This window comes from Eubalaena glacialis, chromosome X (assembly GCF_028564815.1).
Source record: "Eubalaena glacialis isolate mEubGla1 chromosome X, mEubGla1.1.hap2.+ XY, whole genome shotgun sequence".
Classification (NCBI taxonomy): Eukaryota; Metazoa; Chordata; class Mammalia; order Artiodactyla; family Balaenidae; genus Eubalaena; species Eubalaena glacialis.
Genome location: NC_083736.1, coordinates 50,051,274 through 50,074,648, shown reverse-complemented (window position 1 = coordinate 50,074,648; position 23,375 = coordinate 50,051,274). Strand labels below are relative to the sequence as shown.

At 39.0% G+C, this 23,375-nt stretch overlaps 1 protein-coding gene across 5 annotated transcripts in view; it reads right to left on the bottom strand.

Annotated features, from left to right (window-relative positions):
* RRAGB (Ras related GTP binding B) overlaps nt 1-23,375 on the bottom strand; it is a 57,551-nt gene that overhangs the window by 6,677 nt on the left and 27,499 nt on the right. For all 5 annotated transcript variants that reach the window (XM_061177923.1, XM_061177918.1, XM_061177921.1 and 2 more), the window contains 3 exons: nt 7,159-7,381; nt 4,607-4,702; nt 2,317-2,439 (listed from right to left, as the gene is read on the bottom strand). In XM_061177923.1, coding sequence (XP_061033906.1) covers nt 2,317-2,439; nt 4,607-4,702; nt 7,159-7,381 — 442 coding nt within the window. The remainder of the gene's footprint in view (nt 1-2,316; nt 2,440-4,606; nt 4,703-7,158; nt 7,382-23,375) is intronic.

Genomic DNA, 23,375 nt, shown 5'->3' with positions numbered 1-23,375 from the left:
ACATATTCAATGCAATCCCTATCAAATTACCAAGGGCATTTTTCACAGAACTAGAACAAAAAATCTTAAAATTTGTATGGAGACACAAAAGACCCCGAATAGCCAAGGCAATCTTGAGAAAGAAAAACAGAGCTGGAGGAATCAGGCTCCCTGACTTCAGACTATACTACGAAGCTAAAGTCATCAAAACAGTATGGAACTGGCACAAAAACAGAAATATAGATCAATGGAATAGGATAGAAAGCCCAGAAATAAACCCACGCACCATGGTCAATTAACCTATGACAACGAAGGCAAGACTATATGATGGAGAAAAGACAGTCTCTTCAATAAATAGTGCTGGGAAAACTGGACAGCTACATGTAAGAAAAATGAAATTAGAACATTCTTTAATACCATACACAAAAATAAACTCAAATGGATTAAAGACCTAAATGTAAGACTGGATACTCTAAAATTCTTAGAGGAAAACATAGGCAGAACACTCTGACATAAATTGCAGCAAGATCTTTTTCAATCCACATCTAGAGTAATGGAAATTAAAAAACAAAAAACAAAAAACAAAAAACAAATGGGACTTAATTAAACTCAAAAGCTTTTGCACAGCAAAGAAAACCATAAAGAAAGCGCAAAGACAACCCATAAAATTGGAGAAAATATTTGCAAATGATGTAGCAGACAAGGGATTAATCTCCAAAATTTACAAACAACTCATGTGGCTCAGTATGAAAAAAAACAAACAACCCAATAAAAAAAATGGGCAGAAGACCTAAACAGACATTTATCCAAAGAAGACATACAGATGGCCAGGAGGCATATGAAAAGATGCCCAACATCAGTAATTATTATAGAAATGCAAATCAAAACTACAATGAGGTACCACCTCACACCAGTCAGAATGGCCATCATCAAAAAATCTACAAACAATAAATGCTGGAGAGGGTGTGGAGAAAAGGGAACCCTCTTGCACTGTTGGTGGGAATGTAAATTGGTACAGCCACCGTGGAGAACAGTATGGAGGTGCCTTAAAAAACTAAAATTAGAGCTACCATATGATCCAGGAATCCCACTCCTGGGCATAAATCCGGAGAAAAACATGGTTTGAAAGGATACATGCACCCCAATGTTCATTTCAGCCCCGTTTACAATAGCCAAGACATGGAAGCAACCTAAATGTCCACCAACAGATGAATGGATAAAGAAGATGTGGTACATATATACAATGGAATATTACTCAGCCATTAAAAAGAATGAAATAATGCCATTTGCAGAAACGTGGATGGACCTGGAGATTATCATACTAAGTGAAGTAAGTCAGACAGAGAAAGACAAATATCATATGATATTGCTTATATGTGGAATCCAAGAGAAATGATACAAATGAACTTGTTTACAAGACAGAAACAGACTCACAGACTTAGAGAAGGAACTTGTGGTTGCCATGGGTGAAGGGTGGGGGTAGGGATAGATTGGGAGTTTGGGATTGAGACGTACACACTTCTATATTTAGAATAGATGGCCAACGGGGACCTACTGTACGGCATGGGGAACTCTGCTCAATATTCTGTAATAACCTAAATGAGAAAAGAATTTGAAAAAGGATACGTGTGTATGTAAAAAACAAAAAAAGCAAGAAATGTGTCTAAAATCACCAAGCACTGGTAGAGCTCAGAAACCAATTATTTACTGTGAGCTGCTCTTAGAGCTATATTTATTAAGCTGATCAGCAATTACTTAAGCAGTGCTTTGTGACATCTCAAGTCAATTTTTATTAGTTATTTAAAAATTTTATTTATAAATATAATATTGGGTTTTGCATACCCCCTCATGGCCAAGTACACAGTAAGTGCTAATATCATTGTTAAGCCGAATTTATAAGAAAAATAAAAATACCAACATACCTCTTTGCCCTTTCACCTCCCCATCTGAACTCTTAGCTACGTCACTGAGTTGACCATTACATCTCTTCCATGTTAAAAGCTTTAAACTCAAAGAAAAATACCCATCATTTCATAATAAAAGTCAATGGGAAATAGGAATTCTTTAACACAAATGAACAATTATTCACAAAAATAATCTAAACTCTATAGTAAGGCTTACCTGCAAACAGCTAAGTTTTACTAATTACTAAAGATCCACGCACCAAAGAACTTCTTTCAAGTTACTTGCTGACAATACTACTTTATAAATAAGGCTATGCATGGTGAAGTAATGACAAGAGGGAAAAAGGTTCTTCCTGAAAGTGGCAACATATTCTCCGTTGCTGAATAGAAGAAGGTGAGTGTGAAGTACATCTGCAGAGCAGAAAGTTCTCACCAGAAAAGTGGCTCTCTCAAATAGAAGCACTTCATCAGCCTCAATAATTTCAGCAAAATTCCTTAGGTTCATTTCCAGCTGCTGAACATTGGGAATCAGCTGATAAACAATGCTGGACCAAGCCTAACAGAACAGAAGCACAGTGTAATATTACTAACAGGTAGCCAGTCCCAGATCTTTGCAAATGAGTAAGTATACTATAACATACAGACAGCAAAATATGGTGATAATTGAGTCCCAAACAAATTCTGGCAAGAAGTATGATATAACACAAACGAAGTGAGAAAATGAAGATATTTGATTTTTATCCTTCAGTTGGATTTTTTAAAGTTTCAAACACTTCTGTAAAATACTTCTTTCCATTGATAATTAAAAATAAACAAATATTTAATTCCATCACATTGCCTTAGGGAAGTTGAAAACTCTGATATACTGGGCTAAAGAACTTCTAATACAGCCATTCAAACAGATATTAAGTCCAATAGTGTAGATTGCTCTAAAGATCAGAACCTAATAATGCTATACTTAACATACATCTAAGAATCAATTTTATGAAAATATCAGAGCCACGTAGAAAAATGGCCCCTCCCCTCAATGGGATAACATACAATAGAAATTACAAGAGAAATTAGTGGCATTATCATTCCAAAAGGCTTATTGTCAGCTGTATAAATTATTGATCCAATTGAATTAAAAACAGTCCACTGTGTGTTTGCCTAAAACTGACTTCATCCAGAGGAGTATGACTAAAATAAGGAGTTGAAATTAACCACACCCTCCCTCTATTCTCTTAAGGCTCTTTTATTTGAATTTTCATTATAATATTTCTTTCAATTTTGCTCCAATTTGTCTGGTAAGGTGTACAATGTTCTTCTCTCCCCTACTAGAGGGCAGGAACCTGGTCTTAGTCATCTGTGTGTCCAACAGCATCAAGCATATTGCAATGAGTGCTTGTAGAATAAAACTTAATATAAAAATTTATGTCAGCTCTATGCAACGTTGATGTAAGAGAGAGTAGAGCCATGTCTCTGTTCCAATTAGTTTTATTACTTAGGCATGGGGTTTAGGTTCCAAGTTCCCAGGTCGGTGTTAATGTCACTGCTGAATTTACCTTGGAGAAGGCACCAAAGCTAACCACAGCAGAGACATTGTCACTCACAGCAGTGTTGTGATTAGCCAATTGTCTTTGGTCGTGTTATGTATTGCCATCCTTCACACCGCAGTTGGTTCTTATCAGTGCGTCATGTCCATCCTTATTCACGGTTACCTGTTCTATGGGAATAAGGCTTTGAGAGAAATTCGGCCCAAATTAATCTAGAACAGTATTTCCTAGATAGGTATCTCAAAATGATCTGTTATTAGAGCGAGGCTGGGTCAACATATTGGGGAAAAAAATGAATTAGTTAAAAAAATAAATCAGTGGCTATGTTTAAAGTCCAATTGTTTTTCTCCTTGGCAAATCAGGTTTCTGTGCTTTTGGTTGTAGATACTTGTCAGATGGAGTTGATACTGAGGCTGTAGCTACGAGTCACAGAGAAGGATGCTTTCCTACCCAGACTTGTCAATGGATACCAGAAGCAGTCTGACCACAGGAGGACCCAAAAGGAGCCAGTCTTTCAAATCACTAAATCAGTGGGAGAAAGGGAGGAAGCAGGATAAGGAGCCTATGTGCCAATAAGGTAATTTCAGCTTCATCCATAACACAGCTATTGTTTGTAACCTCTACAACTACTACAAGCAGTGTGGCATCCATTCCACCAATGGGAACAATCTCTCTGGTTGAAAGAATGCTAGTCTCTAATTTGGCATGAAAGTTGAAGCTATCATACTCTAGAAATAACATATCCCATTCTAAGATTCCCTTCTCCAATCTCTCCCCTAAATATTGTTCTTCTATTGCCATCCAAACTTAGGCAGACTAGCTTATATCCTGTAGAGGTACCTGAATATTAGATACAATTCCAATCAGCATTGAGACCACAACAGGTCAAAATGGATGATGGCCAGTGAAACCTCTACTGTCATGAAGATCTGTATCAAATTAATCAGGACCAAACTGGGTTAATTCAGTGTGATCTGGTAGGTATGTCGACCCAATCTAAGATCAAAAGCAAAATTTCTTAAGGTTAAATTGGGTATTTTTCAAACTATTTATTGTAGATTATTTCTTCTTTTAGTTCAACACATCTAGATGGCTATGAAAGAGTTTAAAATCTTTTAGTTTTGATAATACCTTTCTAGCTTTTTTTTCATGCTCTTTAAATGAGAGAACTCAGGGAAACATACACACCTTATAGAGAGTTTCATCCCAGATAGATGTTCGGAAGCAAGAACATTCCAATGGGCGAGACAAACGCCTCAGATCTTCTTCTCGCTCTTTAAAAATCTGAAGTAAATAGACCAACATACTGATCAGCATATAACTAACAGCTCTCCTCTCTCACTGCAAAATCTGAGGTGTAATATTTTAGCATATTTTAAACAGGGGCATTTCGTTTTTCCTCAGAGGAATTTTTAAATGTGTATGTTACTTTACAGACTAGTATGGCAGAAATGATTTCAGGTCAGGTCTACAAAGTGCAACGGCTACTAGAATTTTTCAGGACTGTGCTGCTTGTTCTGAGTACTCACTGAGAACACTATGCTGGAAAATAAAATTTATCATACAGAGGAATCTTAATAAAATATATCTAACATTCCAAATAATCCAATCTGGGTCATTTTTAAGATATCCATACCAATATCAAGATTTTATAAATCAAAATACTTCAACTTTTGTAGATATCTTTCTCTCATACACACATGCATACACTTATATATTATTTCTGTATGGACTGTATTTATTTGGCTACATAGATATAACAACCCCTTACACACAAATATCTATTCTTCTTGGCTATGTATCTATCTATCTATATATATGCCCATATATACATGGAAAAATATCTATTTATACAAATATAAACACATACACAGATATTTTCCAGGACTGGGTGGGCTTATAGTGAGTGCACTGTTCACACTGTGATGGATAATTTTATGCAACAACTAGGTTAGGCCACAATACCCAGACATTTGGTTAAACACCAATTTAGATGTTGCTATGAAGGTATTTTTTAGATGAGATTAATATTTAAATCAGTGGACTTTTAGTAAAGCAGATCCCCTTCCATAATATGGGTAAGCTTTAAATAACCAGTTGAAGGCCTTAAGAGAAAAAGACTGCCATTCCCCAGGAAGAGGGAATTCTGCCTTCCAGACTGCCTTCTGACTCAAGCTGCAACAAGGGTCTCCAGCCTATCAGTCTGCCCTGCAGATTTCGGACTTGCTAGCCTCCACAATCATATGAGTCAATTCCTTAAAATTAATCAGTCTCTCTCTTATTCTCACTCACTCTCTCTCTCTACACACACATACACACACACACACACACACACACTTCTTATTGGTTCTGTTTCTCTGAGGAACCCTGACTAATACACACACATAGAGGGAAACACCTATCTTGCTTGAAACTGATATTCAGGGAAGCACCCTAGCCATTTTATTCCAAAACCTCCAAGTCTGAATCTTTAATGAAATAGAGTATACTTTTCTTAATTAAGCTTAAAATCCCACAAAGAACATTAATGTATCTTTGGGGATATTTACATAAGCATTTAGAAAACAATATGTTGATCACTAAAAATTACAAGTAATTAAAAAATCCATAAGGAGGTCATTTATTGGAATGCTCTAGGTTTTTCTGTTGCAAATTGGGCCAGGGAAACAAAACAAAGAACAGTAATAATAACAAACCCCTCACAATCTCAAGATCAAGCTACATACAGAATTTTCTGATGAATTAAAACAGAATTGATACTTAGTGAGAGGGAGAAGGAATTAAAAAGAATACTCAAAAGTCCTTTTCAGAGTCAAATACGGAACCCTGTCAAGTGGTTTCTGAAAGCCTGTAAGCTAATCTAGAAACACCAAAACATACTCAAATACTGGAACACTGAAGCCAATCCTGTAACTAATTACGGAAAAAAAAAGTATTCCTGACCACAGCTATTACCAAAAAATTCTTAAGTTAAAGGGGATCCTTAGACTCCTAGGTTCCAACCCAAAGAGGAACTGTATTCTTCTACATCACCAGCATATTCTAAAACTGCTTTCCTCAACTTTACCCTTGGAAACAGAGGATCTTCTCTTTCAGCTTAGACTTTAAAATCCAATCCTCTTATTTTATACGGAGCAAACTAACGCTAGACTATATTTGTGACTTGCCAGTCCTGGGGTCTCATAGCTAGCTAGGAGTTTGCCCTTTCTACTGTGTCTTTTCTGGTTTAAATTTATGCGTACTAACTCCCATGCTAGAAAAGAAGATAAATATACCATATCAGTGCAATTATGAGGACCTTGGCATTGTGCCTAACACAGTATAGTTGGCATTTGAATTGGTGCATACCAGTTTCCTAGGTCAACCTAGTGACAGCTATGACCTTTCTTTACCTCACCCCTGGTGGGTCTTCTAGCCTTGACAATAACTGCCTGCTCTGAAGGACAGTAAAACAGTGGTAGCAAATATATTTTTAAAATACATAAAGCTGCTTAGTGATATCACATGGTCAGGATCCTTTCCTAAATTTGAAAATTATTTGCTAAATGAACATTATATTTCCCTTACCATGGAACATTTGTTTATAAGTGTTTTTAAAAACAAATGTCAACTTTATTTTGAAAGCTTATGCTGAGATTTTTTTTTCCTAAAAAAGAATGGTACAAATTTACCTATATCTCTACAGAAGAAGTCTACAAAGGATGTCAATTATTTGGTGCACCACCCTTTCTATTTCTTACCAGGTCTCGTTGATCCTCCTGTACCAGATCCATTTTATGCACCAAGCAAAAGATTTTGGCATCTGGAGAATTCTGCAGAATGGCCTCCAGGCACGACTGGTAATAGTGCATGTCCTTTTCCAGTTCGCGGCTTTCCACATCAAAGACATAAATCAGAACCTCCACATTACGGAAGATGTTGTCTCGTTGGCTGGTGAAATAATTTTCCATGAAGGTGTCCTGTCTAGTAGGAAAAAAAATCTAGGTAATAAGCAAGTCATCACTTAATCACTCCTATTTACGATCTATTTTTGTTGGCTTAATCAGTGTGAAAGATAATCCTAAAGCTTCAAATTAAAGGGAAAATGATAGCAAATTAGGATGGCCTCACCTTCTTACTTCTTAAGCCACATCTTGTGCCACCTTTTGCTCCTCTCCTTGTGTTCCAAATATACTTTGACCTTCCCTCAGTTCTAGTGGCCCATGGTCTATCCACCGAGGGGCCTTTACACATGCTTTTTACTCTGTCTCACATGCTATCCCCTTACTTTTATACCTAATTAACGCCTACTTGTTCCACTGGATTTCAGTTCAATCCATACTTCCTCACAGAAACTACCCCTGACCTCACTGACTTGGGCAAATCTAGTCACCATAGGCAATTATACTAACACATTGGTTTTATTTTTAACACTCACCACAAGTGTGATATTATACATATTTGTGTGAGTTTTTAATTAATGGCATTCAATCCCCTAGACGGCAAGCTCCATGAAGGTAAGGACCATGTCTGTTACAGTTTGACATTGTTTCCCAGCTTTTAGCACAGAGCTTGCCACAGAGTAGTTGCTCAATGAATATTTACTGAATGAATAACTAGTCAAACACTCTAAACTATATGAAAATGGCTCCAAGTTAACTTTTTAGCAGAATGTTGCTCTTTGCTCCTTAGGCTGTGTGCAGCTTCCCAAGAAATTCTCAATTGCCAGCTGGCTAGAAGAATACAGTAGTGTTCTATCCTGAACAAAAAAATCAAGGAGTGGCATCAACAACATGGTGGAATGAAAAGCTACCTCTGTCTCTCCCCTTCAATCTACAACCAGTAAAACATTTACAACTCAACAAAGGTACTTTTGTCCAACACACCAGGATGCTAGAGAATTCCACACACCTGTACATCTAAAGGTGGATGGACTGGAACAGATAGAGGAGGCAGAACTGAAGGAACAGTAGAGGTAGTGCCTATAATCCTGGCCCTCTGGCCATGGCAGCTAAGCCTGCAGCCCCAGAGAACCTGGTAGCAGCAGAGCAGACAGCACACACAACACCAGCCTCCTGGCTGCAGTGGCACCCATGGCCACATCTAACTGTACAGCAGTGGGAATGGGGCCTGCAGCCCTGTCCCTCCAGCCACTGAGGTGCCCAAGTCTCCAGCCCCTCTGCTCTCCCACCAGCAGTGGCAGAGCCTAAGAAACTTAGAAAACCAGATAGGGAAGAGGCACAGGTATGACCCTGGCTCCCCCCACCCCTTCCCCCTGTGGTGGCTGAGCCTGTGACTCAGAGGATCCTGGAAGCGAGGGAAGAACCCACCATCCAGGTGAACCAGGCAGCTTCTGCCAGTGACATAGGCAGAAGCAAGGTGCCAATGACCCTGAAAACACCAGAAGTGATAATGAGAGTTGGGACAGGGGGCACAGCTCTGACAGAGGCAGCTCAGGTAAGAGAAACCAAAAACTTGTGCTATAGTGCCACCTATGAAAAAAGAAAAGACCCCTAATTTCTAACTTGTCTCACTTCACATGCTCTGGCAGAAGGAAGTACCATGAAGAAGCACAGTAATACCGCACCACAAAAAGAAAATGACAATTCTCCAGAAACCAAAGTCACAGAATAATGTGATCTGATAGAGAATTTAAAATAGCTGTCATGAAGAAATTCAACAAGCTACATGAAAACTCAGAAAGGCACATCAATTAGCTCAGGAATAAAATTAATAAACAGGAATGCTTTACCAAAAAGGTTGAAACTAAAAAAAAGAACTAAAATTCTGGAGCTGAAAAACTCAATAAATGAGATAAAGAATGCATTAAAAAGCACTGGAGAGGGGGGAGAAGAAGATGGCGGAAGAGTAAGACGCGGAGATCACCTTCCTTCCCACAGATACATTAGAAATACATCTACACGTGGAACTGCTCCTACAGAACACCCACTGAACGCTGGCAGAAAACGTCAGACCTCCCAAAAGGCAAGAAACTCCCCACGTACATGGGTAGGGTAAAAGAAAAAAGAAATAACAGAGTCAAAAGAATAGGGACGGGGCCTGCACCTGTGGGAGGGAGCCGTGAAGGAGGAAAGGTTTCCACGCACTAGGAAGCCCCTTCACGGGCAGAGACTGCGGGTGGCAGAGGGGGGAAGCTTCAGAGCCACGGAGGAGAGCGCAGCCACAGGGGTGCGGAGGGCAAAGCGGAGAGACTCCCGCACAGAGGCTCGGCGCCGACCAGCACTCACCAGCCCGAGAGGCTTGTCTGCTCACCCGCCTGGGCGGGCGGGGGCTGGGAGCTGAGGCTCGGGCTTCGGTCGGATTGCAGGGAGAGGACTGGGGTTGGCAGCGTGAACACAGCCTGAAGGGGTTAGTGCACCACAGCTAGCCGGGAGGGAGTCTGGGAAAAACTCTGCAGCTGCCGAAGAGGTAAGAGACTTTTTCTTCCCTCTGTTTCCTGGTGCGCGAGGAGAGGGGATTCAGAGCGCCGCCTAAACGAGCTCCAGAGACGGGCGCGAGCCGCGCCTATCAGCGCGGACCCCAGAGATGGGGGCGAGCCGCGGCTATCAGCGCGGACCCCAGAGACGGGGGCGAGCCGCGGTTATCAGCGCGGACCCCAGAGACGGGCATGAGACGCTAAGGCTGCTGCTGCCGCCACCAAAAAGCCTGTGTGCGAGCACAGGTCACTCTCCACACCGCCCCTCCTGGGAGCAGGTGCAGCCCGCCACGGCCAGGCTCCCGTGATCAGGGGACAACTTCCCCAGGAGAACGCACGGCGCGCCTCGGGCTGGTGCAACGTCACGCCGGCTCCTGCCGCCGCAGGCTCGCCCCGCATCCGTATCCCTCCCTCCCCCCGCCTGAGTGAGCCAGAGCCCCTGAAGCAGCTGCTCCTTTAACCCCGTTCTGTCTGGGCAGGGAACAGACGCCCTCAGGCGACCTACAAGCAGAGGCGGCTCCAAATCCAAAGCTGAACCCCGGGAGCTGTGCGAACAAAGAAGAGAAAGGGAAATCTCTCCCAGCAGCCTCAGAAGCAGCGGATTAAAACTTCACAAACAACTTGGTGTGCCTGCATCTGTTGAATACCTGAATAGACAACGAATCATCCCAAATTCAGGAGGTGGACTTTGGGAGCAGGATATATTAATTTTTCCCCTTTTCCTTTTTTTTTTTGAGTGTATATGTATATGCTTCTGGGTGAGATTTTGTCTGTATAGCTTTGCTTTAAAATAGCTTTATTTTACTTCACTATATTTTATCCTGTTTCTTTCTTTTTTTCTATTTTTTCTCCCTTTTACTCTGAGCTGTGTGGATGAAAGGCTCTTGGTGCTCCAGCCAGGCATCAGGGCTGTGCCTCTGAGGTGGGAGAGCCAACTTCAGGACACTGGCCACAAGACACCTCCCAGCTCCACGTAATACCAAACGGCGAAAATCTCTCAGAGATCTCCATCTCAACATCAAGACCCAGCTTCACTCAACGTCCAGCAAGATACAGTGCTGGACACCCTATGCCAAACAACTAGCAAGACAGGAACACAGCCCCATCCATTAACACAGAGGCTGCCTAAAATCATAATAAGGCCACAGACACCCCAAAATACACCACCAGACGTGGACGTGCCCACCAGAAAGAAAAGATCCAGCGTCATCCACCAGAACACAGGCACTAGTTCCCTCCACCAGGAAGCCTACACAACCCACTGAACCAACCTTAGCCACTGGAGACAGATACCAAAAACAACGGGAACTACGAACCTGCAGCCTGTGAAAAGGAGACCCCAAACACAGTAAGATAAGCAAAATGAGACGACAGAAAAACACACAGCAGATGAAGGAGCAGGGTCAAAACACACCAGACCTAACAAATGAAGAGGAAATAGGCAGTCTACCTGAAAAAGAATTCAGAATAATGATAGTAAAGATGATCCAAAATCTTGGAAATAGAATAGACAAACTGCAAGAAACATTTAACAAGGACGTAGAAGAACTAAAGAGGAACGAAGCAACGATGAACAACACAATAAATGAAATTAAAAATACTCTAGATGGGATCAATAGCAGAATAACTGAGGCAGAAGAACGGATAAGTGACCTGGAAGATAAAATGGTGGAAATAACTACTGCAGAGCAGGATAAAGAAAAAAGAATGAAAAGAACTGAGGACAGTCTCAGAGACCTCTGGGACAACACTAAACGCACCAACATTCGAATTATAGGGGTCCCAGAAGAAGAAGAGAAAAAGAAAGGGACTGAGAAAATATTTGAAGAGATTATAGTTGAAAACTTCCCTAATATGGGAAAGGAAATACTTAATCAAGTCCTGGAAGCACAGAGAGTCCCATACAGGATAAATCCAAGGAGAAACACGCCAAGACACATATTAAACTGTCAAAAATTAAATATAAAGAAAACATATTAAAAGCAGCAAGGGAAAAACAACAAACAACACATAAGGGAATCCCCATCAGGTTAACAGCTGATCTTTCAGCAGAAACTCTGCAAGCCAGAAGGGAGTGGCAGGATATACTTAAAGTGATGAAGGAGAAAAACCTACAACCAAGATTAATCTACCCAGCAAGAATCTCATTCAGATTTGATGGAGAAATTAAAACCTTTACAGACAAGCAAAAGCTGAGAGAGTTCAGCACCACCAAACCAGCTTTACAACAAATGCTAAAGGAACTTCTCTAGGCAAGAAACACAAGAGAAGGAAAACACCTACAATAACAAACCCAAAACATTTAAGAAAATGGGAATAGGAACATACATATCGATAATTACCTTAAATGTAAATGGATTAAATGCTCCCACCAAAAGACACAGACTGGCTGAATGGATACAAAAACAAGACCCATATATATGCTGTCTACAAAAGACCCATTTCAGACCTAGAGACACATACAGACTGAAAGTGAGGGGATGGAAAAAGATATTCCATGCAAATGGAAATCAAAAGAAAGCTGGAGTAGCAATTCTCATATCAGACAAAATAGACGTTAAAATAAAGACTATTACAAGAGACAAAGAAGGACACTATATAATGATCAAGGGATCGATCCAAGAGGAAGGTATAACAATTGTAAATATTTATGCACCCAACATAGGAGCACCTCAATACATAAGGCAAATACTAACAGTCATAAAAGGGGAAATCGACAGCAACACAATCATAGTAGGGGACTTTAACACCCCACTTTCACCAATGGACAGATCATCCAAAATGAAAATAAATAAGGAAACACAAGCTTTAAATGATACATTAAACAAGATGGACTTAACTGATATTTATAGGACATTCCACCCAAAAACAACAGAATACACATTCTTCTCAAGTGCTCATGGAACATTCTCCAGGATAGATCATATCTTGGGTCACAAATCAAGCCTTGGTAAATTTAGGAAAATTGAAATCGTATCAAGTATCTTTTCCGACCACAACGCTATGAGACTAGATATCAATTACAGGAAAAGATCTGTAAAAAATACAAACACATGGAGGCTACACAATACACTACTTAATAACGAAGTGATCACTGAAGAAATCAAAGGGGAAATCAAAAAATACCTAGAAACAAATGACAATGGAGACACGACGACCCAAAACCTATGGGACGAAGCAAAAGCAGTGCTAAGAGGGAAGTTTATAGCAATACAAGCCTACATCAAGAAACAGGAAACATCTCGAATAAACAACCTAACCTTGCACCTGAAGCAATTAGAGAAAGAAGAACAAAAAATCCCCAAAGCTAGCAGAAGGAAAGAAATCATAAAGATCAGGTCAGAAATAAATGAAAAAGAAATGAAGGAAACAATAGCAAAAATCAATGAAACTAAAAGCTGGTTCTTTGAGAAGATAAACAAAATTGATAAACCATTAGCCAGACTCATCAAGAGAAAAAGGGAGAAGACTCAAATCAATAGAATTAGAAATGAAAAAGGAGAAGTAACCACTGACACTGCAGAAATACAAAGGATCATGAGAGATTACTACAAGCAACTCTATGCCAATAAAATGGACAACCTGGAAGAAATGGACAGATTCTTAGAAATGCACAACCTGCCGAGACTGAACCAGGAAGAAATAGAAAATATGAACAGACGAATCACAAGCACTGAAATTGAAACTGTGATTAAAAATCTTCCAACACACAAAAGCCCAGGACCAGATGGCTTCACAGGCGAATTCTATCAAACATTTAGAGAAGAGCTAACACCTATCCTTCTCAAACTCTTCCAAAATATTGCAGAGGGAGGAACACTCCCAAACTCATTCTACGAGGCCACCATCACCCTGATACCAAAACCAGACAAAGATGTCACAAAGAAAGAAAACTACAGGTCAATATCACTGATGAACATAGATGCAAAAATCCTCAACAAAATACTAGCAAACAGAATCCAACAGCACATTAAAAGGATCATACACCATGATCAAGTGGGGTTTATCCCAGGAATGCAAGGATTCTTCAATATACGCAAATCAATCAACGTGATACACCATATTAACAAATTGAAAGAGAAAAACCATATGATCATCTCAATAGATGCAGAGAAAGCTTTTGACAAAATTCAACACCCATTTATGATAAAAGCCCTGCAGAAAGTAGGCATAGAGGGAACTTTCCTCAACATAATAAAGGCCATATATGACAAACCCACCGCCAATACTGTCCTCAATGGTGAAAAACTGAAACCATTTCCACTAAGATCAGGAACAAGAAAAGGTTGCCCACTCTCAGCACTATTATTCAACATAGTTTTGGAAGTGTTTGCCACAGCAATCAGAGAAGAAAAAGAAATAAAAGGAATCCAAATCGGAAAAGAAGAAGTAAAGCTGTCACTGTTTGCAGATGACATGATACTATACATAGAGAATCCTAAAGATGCTATCAGAAAACTACTAGAGCTAATCAATGAATTTGGTAAAGTAGCAGGACACAAAATTAATGCACAGAAATCTCTTGCATTTCTATACACAAATGACGAAAAATCTGAAAGTGAAATTAAGAAAACACTCCCGTTTACCATTGCAACAAAAAGAATAAAATATCTAGGAATAAACCTACCTAAGGAGACAAAAGACCTGTATGCAGAAAATTATAAGACACTGATGAAAGAAATTAAAGATGATACAAATAGATGGAGAGATATACCATGTTCTTGGATTGGAAGAATCAACATTGTGAAAATGACTCTACTACCCAAAGCAATCTACAGATTCAATGCAATCCCTATCAAACTACCACTGGCATTTTTCACAGAACTAGAACAAAAAATTTCACAATTTGTATGGAAACACAAAAGATCCCGAATAGCCAAAGCAATCTTGAGAACGAAAAATGGAGCTGGAGGAATCAGGCTCCCTGACTTCAGACTATACTACAAAGCTACAGTAATCAAGACAGTTTGGTACTGGCACAAAAACAGAAATATAGATCAATGGAACAGGATAGAAAGCCCAGAGATAAGCCCACGCACATATGGTCACCTTATCTTTGATAAAGGAGGCAAGCATATACAGTGGAGAAAAGACAGCCTCTTCAATAAGTGGTGCTGGGAAAATTGGACAGGTACATGTAAAAGTATGAAATTAGAACACTCCCTGACACCATACACAAAAATAAACTCAAAATGGATTAAAGACCTAAGTGTAAGGCCAGACACTATCAAACTCTTAGAGGAAAACATAGGCAGAACACTCTATGACATAAATCACAGCAAGATCCTTTTTGACCCAGCTCCTAGACAAATGGAAATAAAAACACAAATAAACAAATGGGACCTAATGAAACTTAAAAGCTTTTGCACAGCAAAGGAAACCATAAACAAGACCAAAAGACAACCCTCAGAATGGGAGAAAATATTTGCAAATGAAGTAACTGACAAAGGGTTAATCTCCAAGATTTACAAGCAGCTCATGCAGCTCAATAACAAAAAAACAAACAACCCAATCCAAAAATGGGCAGAAGACCTAAATAGACATTTCTCCAAAGTAGATATACAGATGGCCAACAGACACATGAAAGAATGCTCAACATCATTAATCATTAGAGAAATGCAAATCAAAACTACAATGAGATACCATTTCACACCGGTCAGATTGGCCATCATCAAAAAATCTAGAAACAATAAATGCTGGAGAGGGTGTGGAGAAAAGGGAACACTCTTGGACTGTTGGTGGGAATGTAATTTGATACAGCCACTATGGAGAACAGTATGGAGGTTCCTTAAAAAACTAAAAATAGAACTACCATACGACCCAGCAATCCCACTACTGGGCATATACCCTGAGAAAACCATAGTTCAAAAAGAGTCATGTATCAAAATGTTCATTGCAGCTCTATTTACAATAGCCAGGACTTGGAAGCAACCTAAGTGTCCATCATCGGATGAATGGTTAAAGAAGATGTGGCACATATATACAATGGAATATTACTCAGCCATAAAAAGAAATGAAATGGAGGTATCTGTAATGAGGTGGATGGAGTTAGAGTCTGTCATACAGAGTGAAGTAAGTCAGAAAGAGAAAAACAAATACAGTATGCTAACACATATATATGGAATCTAAGGGGGAAAAAAAAAAAGGACATGAAGAACCTAGTGACAAGATGGGAATAAAGACACAGACCTACTAGAGAATGGACTTGAGGATATGGGGAGGGGGAAGGGTGAGATGTGACAGGGTGAGAGAGTGTCATGGACATATATACACTACCAGATGTACAATAGATAGCTAGTGGGAAGCAGCCACATAGCACAGGGAGATCAGCTCGGTGCTTTGTGACCACCTAGAGGGGTGGGATGGGGAGGGTGGGAGGGAGGGAGACGCAAGAGGGAAGAGATATGGGAACATATGTATATGTATAACTGATTCACTTTGTTATAAAGCAGAAACTAACACACCATTGTAAAGCAATTATACTTCAATAAAGATGTTTTAAAAAAAAATCACTGGAAATAAAGCAGACCATATGGAAGAGAGAATTAGTGAGTGTGAAGATAAAAATCTAGAAAAGATACAAGTAGAAGAGGAAAGAAAAATAAGATGCAAAAAAATGAGGAAATTCTACAAGAGCTATCTGACTCTTAGGTAGGGCAACATTAGGATAATGGACATCACAGAAGGAGAAAAGAGGGAGAAGGGAGCAGAGAGTTTATTTAAATAAATAATAGGTGAGAATTTCCTAAACTGTGGAAGGAACTGGATATACAAGTCCATGAAGCTAAGAGAACACGTAATTACCTCTATGCAAAAAGATCTTCTCCAAGACACATACTAAAATTGTCAAAAGTCTATGACAAAGAAACAATTTTGTAGGCAGCCAGGGAGAAAAAAATGGTAAACTACAAAGGAACCCAAATTAGGCTATCAGCAGATTTCTAAGCAGAAACTCTACAGGTCAGGTGGGAATGGAATGACATTATCAAAATACTAAAAGATAAAAGTTGTCACCCAAGGATACTGTATCCACCAAAGTTATCATTCAGATATGAAGGAGAAATAAAGACTTTCCCAGAGAAACAAAAGCTGAGGGAGTTCATCAACACTAGACGTGCCTTACAAGAGATGTTGAACAGAGGTCGTATACCAGAAACAAAGACAAAAGTACACAAAACTTGGAGTAAGTAAGGTGATAGACAGACAGAATCAGAAAATTGCAACTATTTATCAGAAAAGGTTCTTAAACACTTTATTACAGTATAAAGGTTAAAAAAGGGAGAAAATGCAGAAAAAATAACTATAGCTACTTCAATTTGGTAATAAACTTACAACATAAAAAGGGAAAGTTTGAGACAACAAAAACACAAAAGGGGAAGAGGAAAACCATACAGTTAAATGAAGATAAGATGCTATCAGCAGAAAAAACTATTTATCTATGTGACATTTGATACAAACTTCATGTTAATTACAAAACATAAATCTAGAACGGAGACACAAAACAAAATGAGGAAACTGAGAAAAATATCATAGAAAACCACCAAACAAAAATGGAAGCCAGAAACACAAGGAGAAAGAAACAATGAGCCCGTCCTGAGGAAAGGGAAGCTGGAGACTGAGTTGGTCGCCACATTGGGACGCTCCTGGCAGGGAAGCAGTGCAGAAATGACCGTGTGGCTGACAGGGTCTTGGTGTTCCAGCCGGGTGTGAGGCCTGAGACTCAGAGGTGGGAGAGCCAAGTCCAGGGCATTGGACCACCAGAGACTTCCCAGCCCGACTTAATATCAAATGGTGAAAGCTCTCACAGAGATCTCCATCTCAATGCAAAGACCCAGCTCCACTGAACAACCAGCAAGCTACAGTGCTGGACACCCTATGCAAACAACTAGCAAGTCAGGAACACAAAAACACCCATTAGCAGAGAGGCTGCCTAAAATCATACTAAGTTCACAGACAACCCAAAGCACACCACCGGACATGGCCCTGCCCAGCAGAAAGACAAGATCCAGTCACACCCACGAGAACACAGGTACCAGTCCCCTCCACCAGGAAGCCTACAGAAGCCACTGAACCAACCTCACCCACTGGGGGCAGACACCAAAAACAACGGGAACTACGAACCTGCAGCCTGCGAAAAGGAGACCCCAAACACAGTAAGTTAAAAAAAACGAGAAGACAGAGAAAAATGCAGGAGATGAAGGAGCAATGTAAAAACCCACCAGACCAAACAAATGAAGAGGAAATAGGCAGTCTACCTGAAAAACAATTCAGAGTAATGAGAGTAAAGATGACCCAAAATCTTGGAAATAGAAGGGAGAAAATACAAAAAAACGTTTCACAAGGACCTAGAAGAACTAAAGAGCAAACAAACAATGATGAACAACACAATAAATGAAATTAAAAATTCTTTAGAAGGCATCAACAGCAGAATAACTGAGGCAGAAGAATGGATAAGTGACCTGGAAGATTAAAGAGTGGAAATAACTGCCACAGAGCAGAACAAAGAAAAAAGAATGAAAAGAATTGAGGACAGGCTCACAGACCTCTGAGACAACATTAAACACACAAACATTCGAATTATAGGAGTCCGAGAAAAAGAAGAGAAAAAGTAAGGGTCTAAGAAAATATTTGAAGGGATTATAGTTGAAAACTTCTCTAACATGGGAAAAGAAATAGTCAAGTACAGGAAGCGCAGAGAATCCCATACAGGATAAATCCAAGGAGAAACATGCCAAGACACATATTAATCAAACTATCAAAAATTAAATACTAAGAAAAAATATTAAAAGCAGCAAGGGAAAAGCAACAAAAAACATACAAGGGAATCCCCAAAAGCTTAACAGCTGATCTTTCAGCAGAAACTCTGCAAGCCAGAAGGGAGTGGCAGGACATATTTAAAGTGATGAAAGGGAAAAACATACAACCAAGATTACTCTACACAGTAAGGACCTCATTCAGATTCGACGAAGAAATTAAAATCTTTACTGACAAGCAAAAGCTAAGGGAATTCAGCACCACCAAAACAGCTTTACAACAAATGCTAAAGGAACTTCTCTAGGCAGGAAACACAAGAGAAGGAAAAGCCCTACAACAACAAACCCAAAACAATTAAGAAAATGGTAATAGGAACATACATATCAATAGCTACCTTAAATGTAAATGGATTCAATGCTCCAACCAAAACACAAAGACTGGCTGAACGGATTCAAAAACAAGACCCCTATATATGCTGCCTACAAGAGACCCACTTCAGACCAAGGGACACATAAAGAATGAAACTGAAGGGGTGGAAAAAGATATTCCACGCAAATGGAAATCAAAAGAAAGCTGGAGCAGGAATTCTCATATCAGACAAAATAGACTTTAAAATACAGACAAGAGACAAAGAAGGACACTACATGATGATCAAGGGATCAATCCAAGAAGAAGAGAAAACAATTGAAAATATTTCTGTACCCAACATAAGAGCAACTCAATACATAAGGCAAATACTAACAGCCATAAAAGGGGAAATCGACAGTAACACAACAATAGGAGGGGGCTTTAACACCTCACTTTCACCAATGAACAGATCATCCAAAATGAAAATAAATAAGGAAACACAAGCCTTAAATAACACATTAGATAAGATGGACTTAATTGATATTTATAGGACATTCCATCGAAAAACAACAGAATATATTTTGTTCTCAAGTGCTCATGGAACATTCTCCAGGACAGATTCATATCTTCGGTAAAATCAAGCCTTGGTAAATTAAAAAAAATTGAAATCGTGTCAAGTATCTTTTCCAACCACAACGCTATGAGACTAGGTATCAATTACAGTAAAAAAAAAACTGTAAAAAATACAAACACATGGAGGCTAAACAATACACTACTTCATAACCAAGAGATCACTGAAAAAATCAAAGAGGAAATCAAAAAATACCTAGAAACAAATGACAATGAAAACATGACGATCCAAAACCTATGGGATGCAGCAAAAGCAGTTTTAAGAGGGAAGTTTATAGCAATACAACCCTAGCTCAAGAAACAAGAAACATCTCAAGTAAACAACCTAATGTTACACCTAAAGCAATTAGAGAAAGAAGAACACAAAAACCCCAAAGTGAGCAGAAGGAAAGAAATCATAAAGATCAGCTCAGAAATAAATGAAAAAGAAATGAAGGAAACGATAGCAAAGATCAATAAAACTAAAGGCTGGTTCTTTGAGAAGATAAACAAAATTGATAAACCGTTAGCCAGAGTCATCAAGGAAAAAAGGGAGAAGACACAAATCAACATGACTAGAAATGAAAAAGAAGAAGTAACAACTGACACTGCAGAAAGACAAAGGATCATGAGAGATTACTACAAGCAACTATATGCCAATAAAATGGACAACCTGGAAGTAATGGACAAATTCTTAGGAAAGCACAACCTTTCAAGATGGAACCAGGAAGAAATAGAAAATATGAACAGACCAATCACAAGCACTGAAATTGAAACTGTGATTAAAAATCTTCCAACAAACAAAAGCCCAGGACCAGATGGCTTCACAGGTGAATTCTACCAAACATTTAGAGAAGAGCTAACACCTATCGTTCTCAAACTCTTCCAAAATATAGCAGAGGGAGGAATACTCCCAAACTCATTCTACGAGGCCACCATCACCCTGATACCAAAATCAGACAAAGATGTCACAACAAAAGCAATCTACAGGCCAATATCACCGATGAACATAGATGCAAAAATTCTCAACAAAATAGTAGCAAAAAGAATCCAACAGCACATTAAAAGCATCATACACCATAATCAAGTGGGGTTTATCCCAGGAATGCAAGGATTCTTCAATATATGCAAGTCAATCAACGTGATACACCATATTAACAAACTGAAGGAGAAAAACCATATGATAATCTCAATAGATGCAGAAAAAGCTTTCAACAAAATTCAACACCCATTTATTATAAAAGCTCTCCAGAAAGTAGGCATAGAGGGAACTTACCTCAACATAATAAAGGCCATACATGACAAACCCACAGCCAACATCGTTCTCAATGGTGAACAACTGAAACCATTTCCTCTAAGGTCAGCAGCAAGACAAGGTTGCCCACCTGCACCACTATTATTCAACATTGTTTTGGAAGTTTTAGCCATGGCAATCAGAGAAGAAAAGGAAATAAAAGGAATCCAAATCAGAAAAGAAGAAGAAAAACTGCCACTGTTTGCAGATGGCATCATACTATACATAGAGAATCTTAAAGATGCTACCAGAAAACTACTGGAGCTCATCAATGAATTTGGCCAAGTTGCAGGATGCAAAATTAATGCACTGAAATCGCTGGCATTCCTATACACTAAGGACGAAAAATCTTAAAGAGAAATTACAAAAACACTCCCATTTACCACGGCAACAAAGAGAATAAAATACCTAGGAACAAACCTATCTAAGGAGACAAAAGACCTGTACGCAAAAAACTATAAGACAATGATGAAAGAAATTAAAGACGATGCAAAAAGATGGAGAAATATACCATGTTCTTGGATTGGAAAAATCAACACTATTAAAATGACTTAACTACCCAAAGCAATCTACAATTCAATGCAATCTCTATCAAACTACCAATGGCATCTTTCACAGAGCTAGAACAAAAAATTTCACAATTTGTATGGAAACACAAAAGACCCCGAATAGCCAAAGCACTCTTGAGAAAGAAAAATGGAGCTGGAGGAATCAGACTCCCTGACTTCAGACTATACTACAAAGCTACAGTAATCAAGACAGTATGGTACTGGCACAAAAACAGAAATATTGATCAATGGAACAGGATAGAAAGCCCAGAGATAAACCCACAGACATATGGTCACCTTATCCTTGATAAGGGAGTCACGAATATACAATGGAGAAAACAGTCTCTTCAATACATGGTGCTGTGAAAACTGGAAGCTACATGTAAAAGAATGAAATTAGAACACTTCCTAACACCGAACACAAAAGTAGACTCAAAATGGATTAAAGACCTAAGTGTAAGGCCAAACACTATCAAACTCTTAGAGGAAAACATAGGCAGAATACTCTATGGCATAAAACACAGCAAGATCCTTTTTGACCCACCTCCTAGAGAAGTGGAAGTAAAAACAAAAATAAACAAATGAGACCTAATGAAACTTAAAAGCTTTTGCACATCAAAGGAAACTATAAACAAGACGAAAAGACAATCCTCCGAATGGGAGAAAATATTTGCAAACGAAGCAGCTGACGAAGGTTTAATCTCCAAAATATAGAAGTAGCTCATGCAGCTCAATATCGAAAAAACAAGCAACCTAATGCAAAAATAGGCGGAAGACCTAAATAGACATTTCTCCAAAGAAGATATACAGATTTTCAAAATACACATGGAAGGATGCTCTACATCACTAATCATTAGAGAAATGCAAATCAAAACCACAATGAGGTATCACGTCATATCAGTCAGAATGGCCAACATCAAAAAATATACAAACAATAAATGCTGGAGAGGGTGTGGAGAAAAGGGAATCCTCTTGCACTGGTGGTGGGAATGTAAATTAACACAGCCACTATGGAGAACAGTATGGAGGTTCCTTAAAAAGCTAAAAATAGAACTACCATATGACCCAGCAATACCACTACTGGGCATATACCCTGAGAAAACCATAACTCAGAAAGAGACATGTACCACAGTGTTTACTGCAGCACTATTTACAATAGCCAGGACATGGAAGCAACCTAAGTGTCCATCAACAGATTAACGGATAGAGTAGATGTGGCATATATATACAATGGAATATTACTCAGCCATAAAAAGAAACGAAATTGAGTTATTTTTAGTGAGCTGGATGGACCTACAGTCTGTCATACAGAGTGAAGTCAGAAAGAGAAAAACAAATACCGTACACTAACACATATATATAGGATCTTAAAAAAAAAATTGTTCTGATGAACCTAGGGGCAGGACAGGAATAAAGACGCAGACATAGAGAATGGACTTGAGGACATGGGGAGGGTGATGGGTAAGCTGGAACGAAGTGAGAGAGTAGCACTGACATATATACACTACCAAATGTTGTACAGCAGAAACTAACACAACATTATAAAACAATTATACTCCAATAAAGATGTTAAAAAAAAGAAACAATGATAATATAGATGAAGCAGAAATCAGAAGATAAAATGGCAGTACTAAGTACTCATCCATCAATAATCACCCAAAATGTAAATGAACTGAATTCACCAATCAAAAGACATAGAGTAGCTGGAGAGGTTATAAAACAATACTCAACTCTGTGCTCCCTCCATGAGGTTCACCTCAGCTCTATAGGCTAAAAGTAAACAGACAGAAGATGATAGTCTAAGCAAATGTCAGTGAAAAGAAAGTGGGTGTAGCCATACTCATATCACACAAAATGGACTTCAAGCCGAAAAAGGGTAGTAAGAGATAAAAATGACATAACAGTGATTAATATGGGAGCACGAAAATATATAAAGCAATTATTAACAGAAGAAAACAAATTGACAGCAATATGATAACAGTAGGGAAC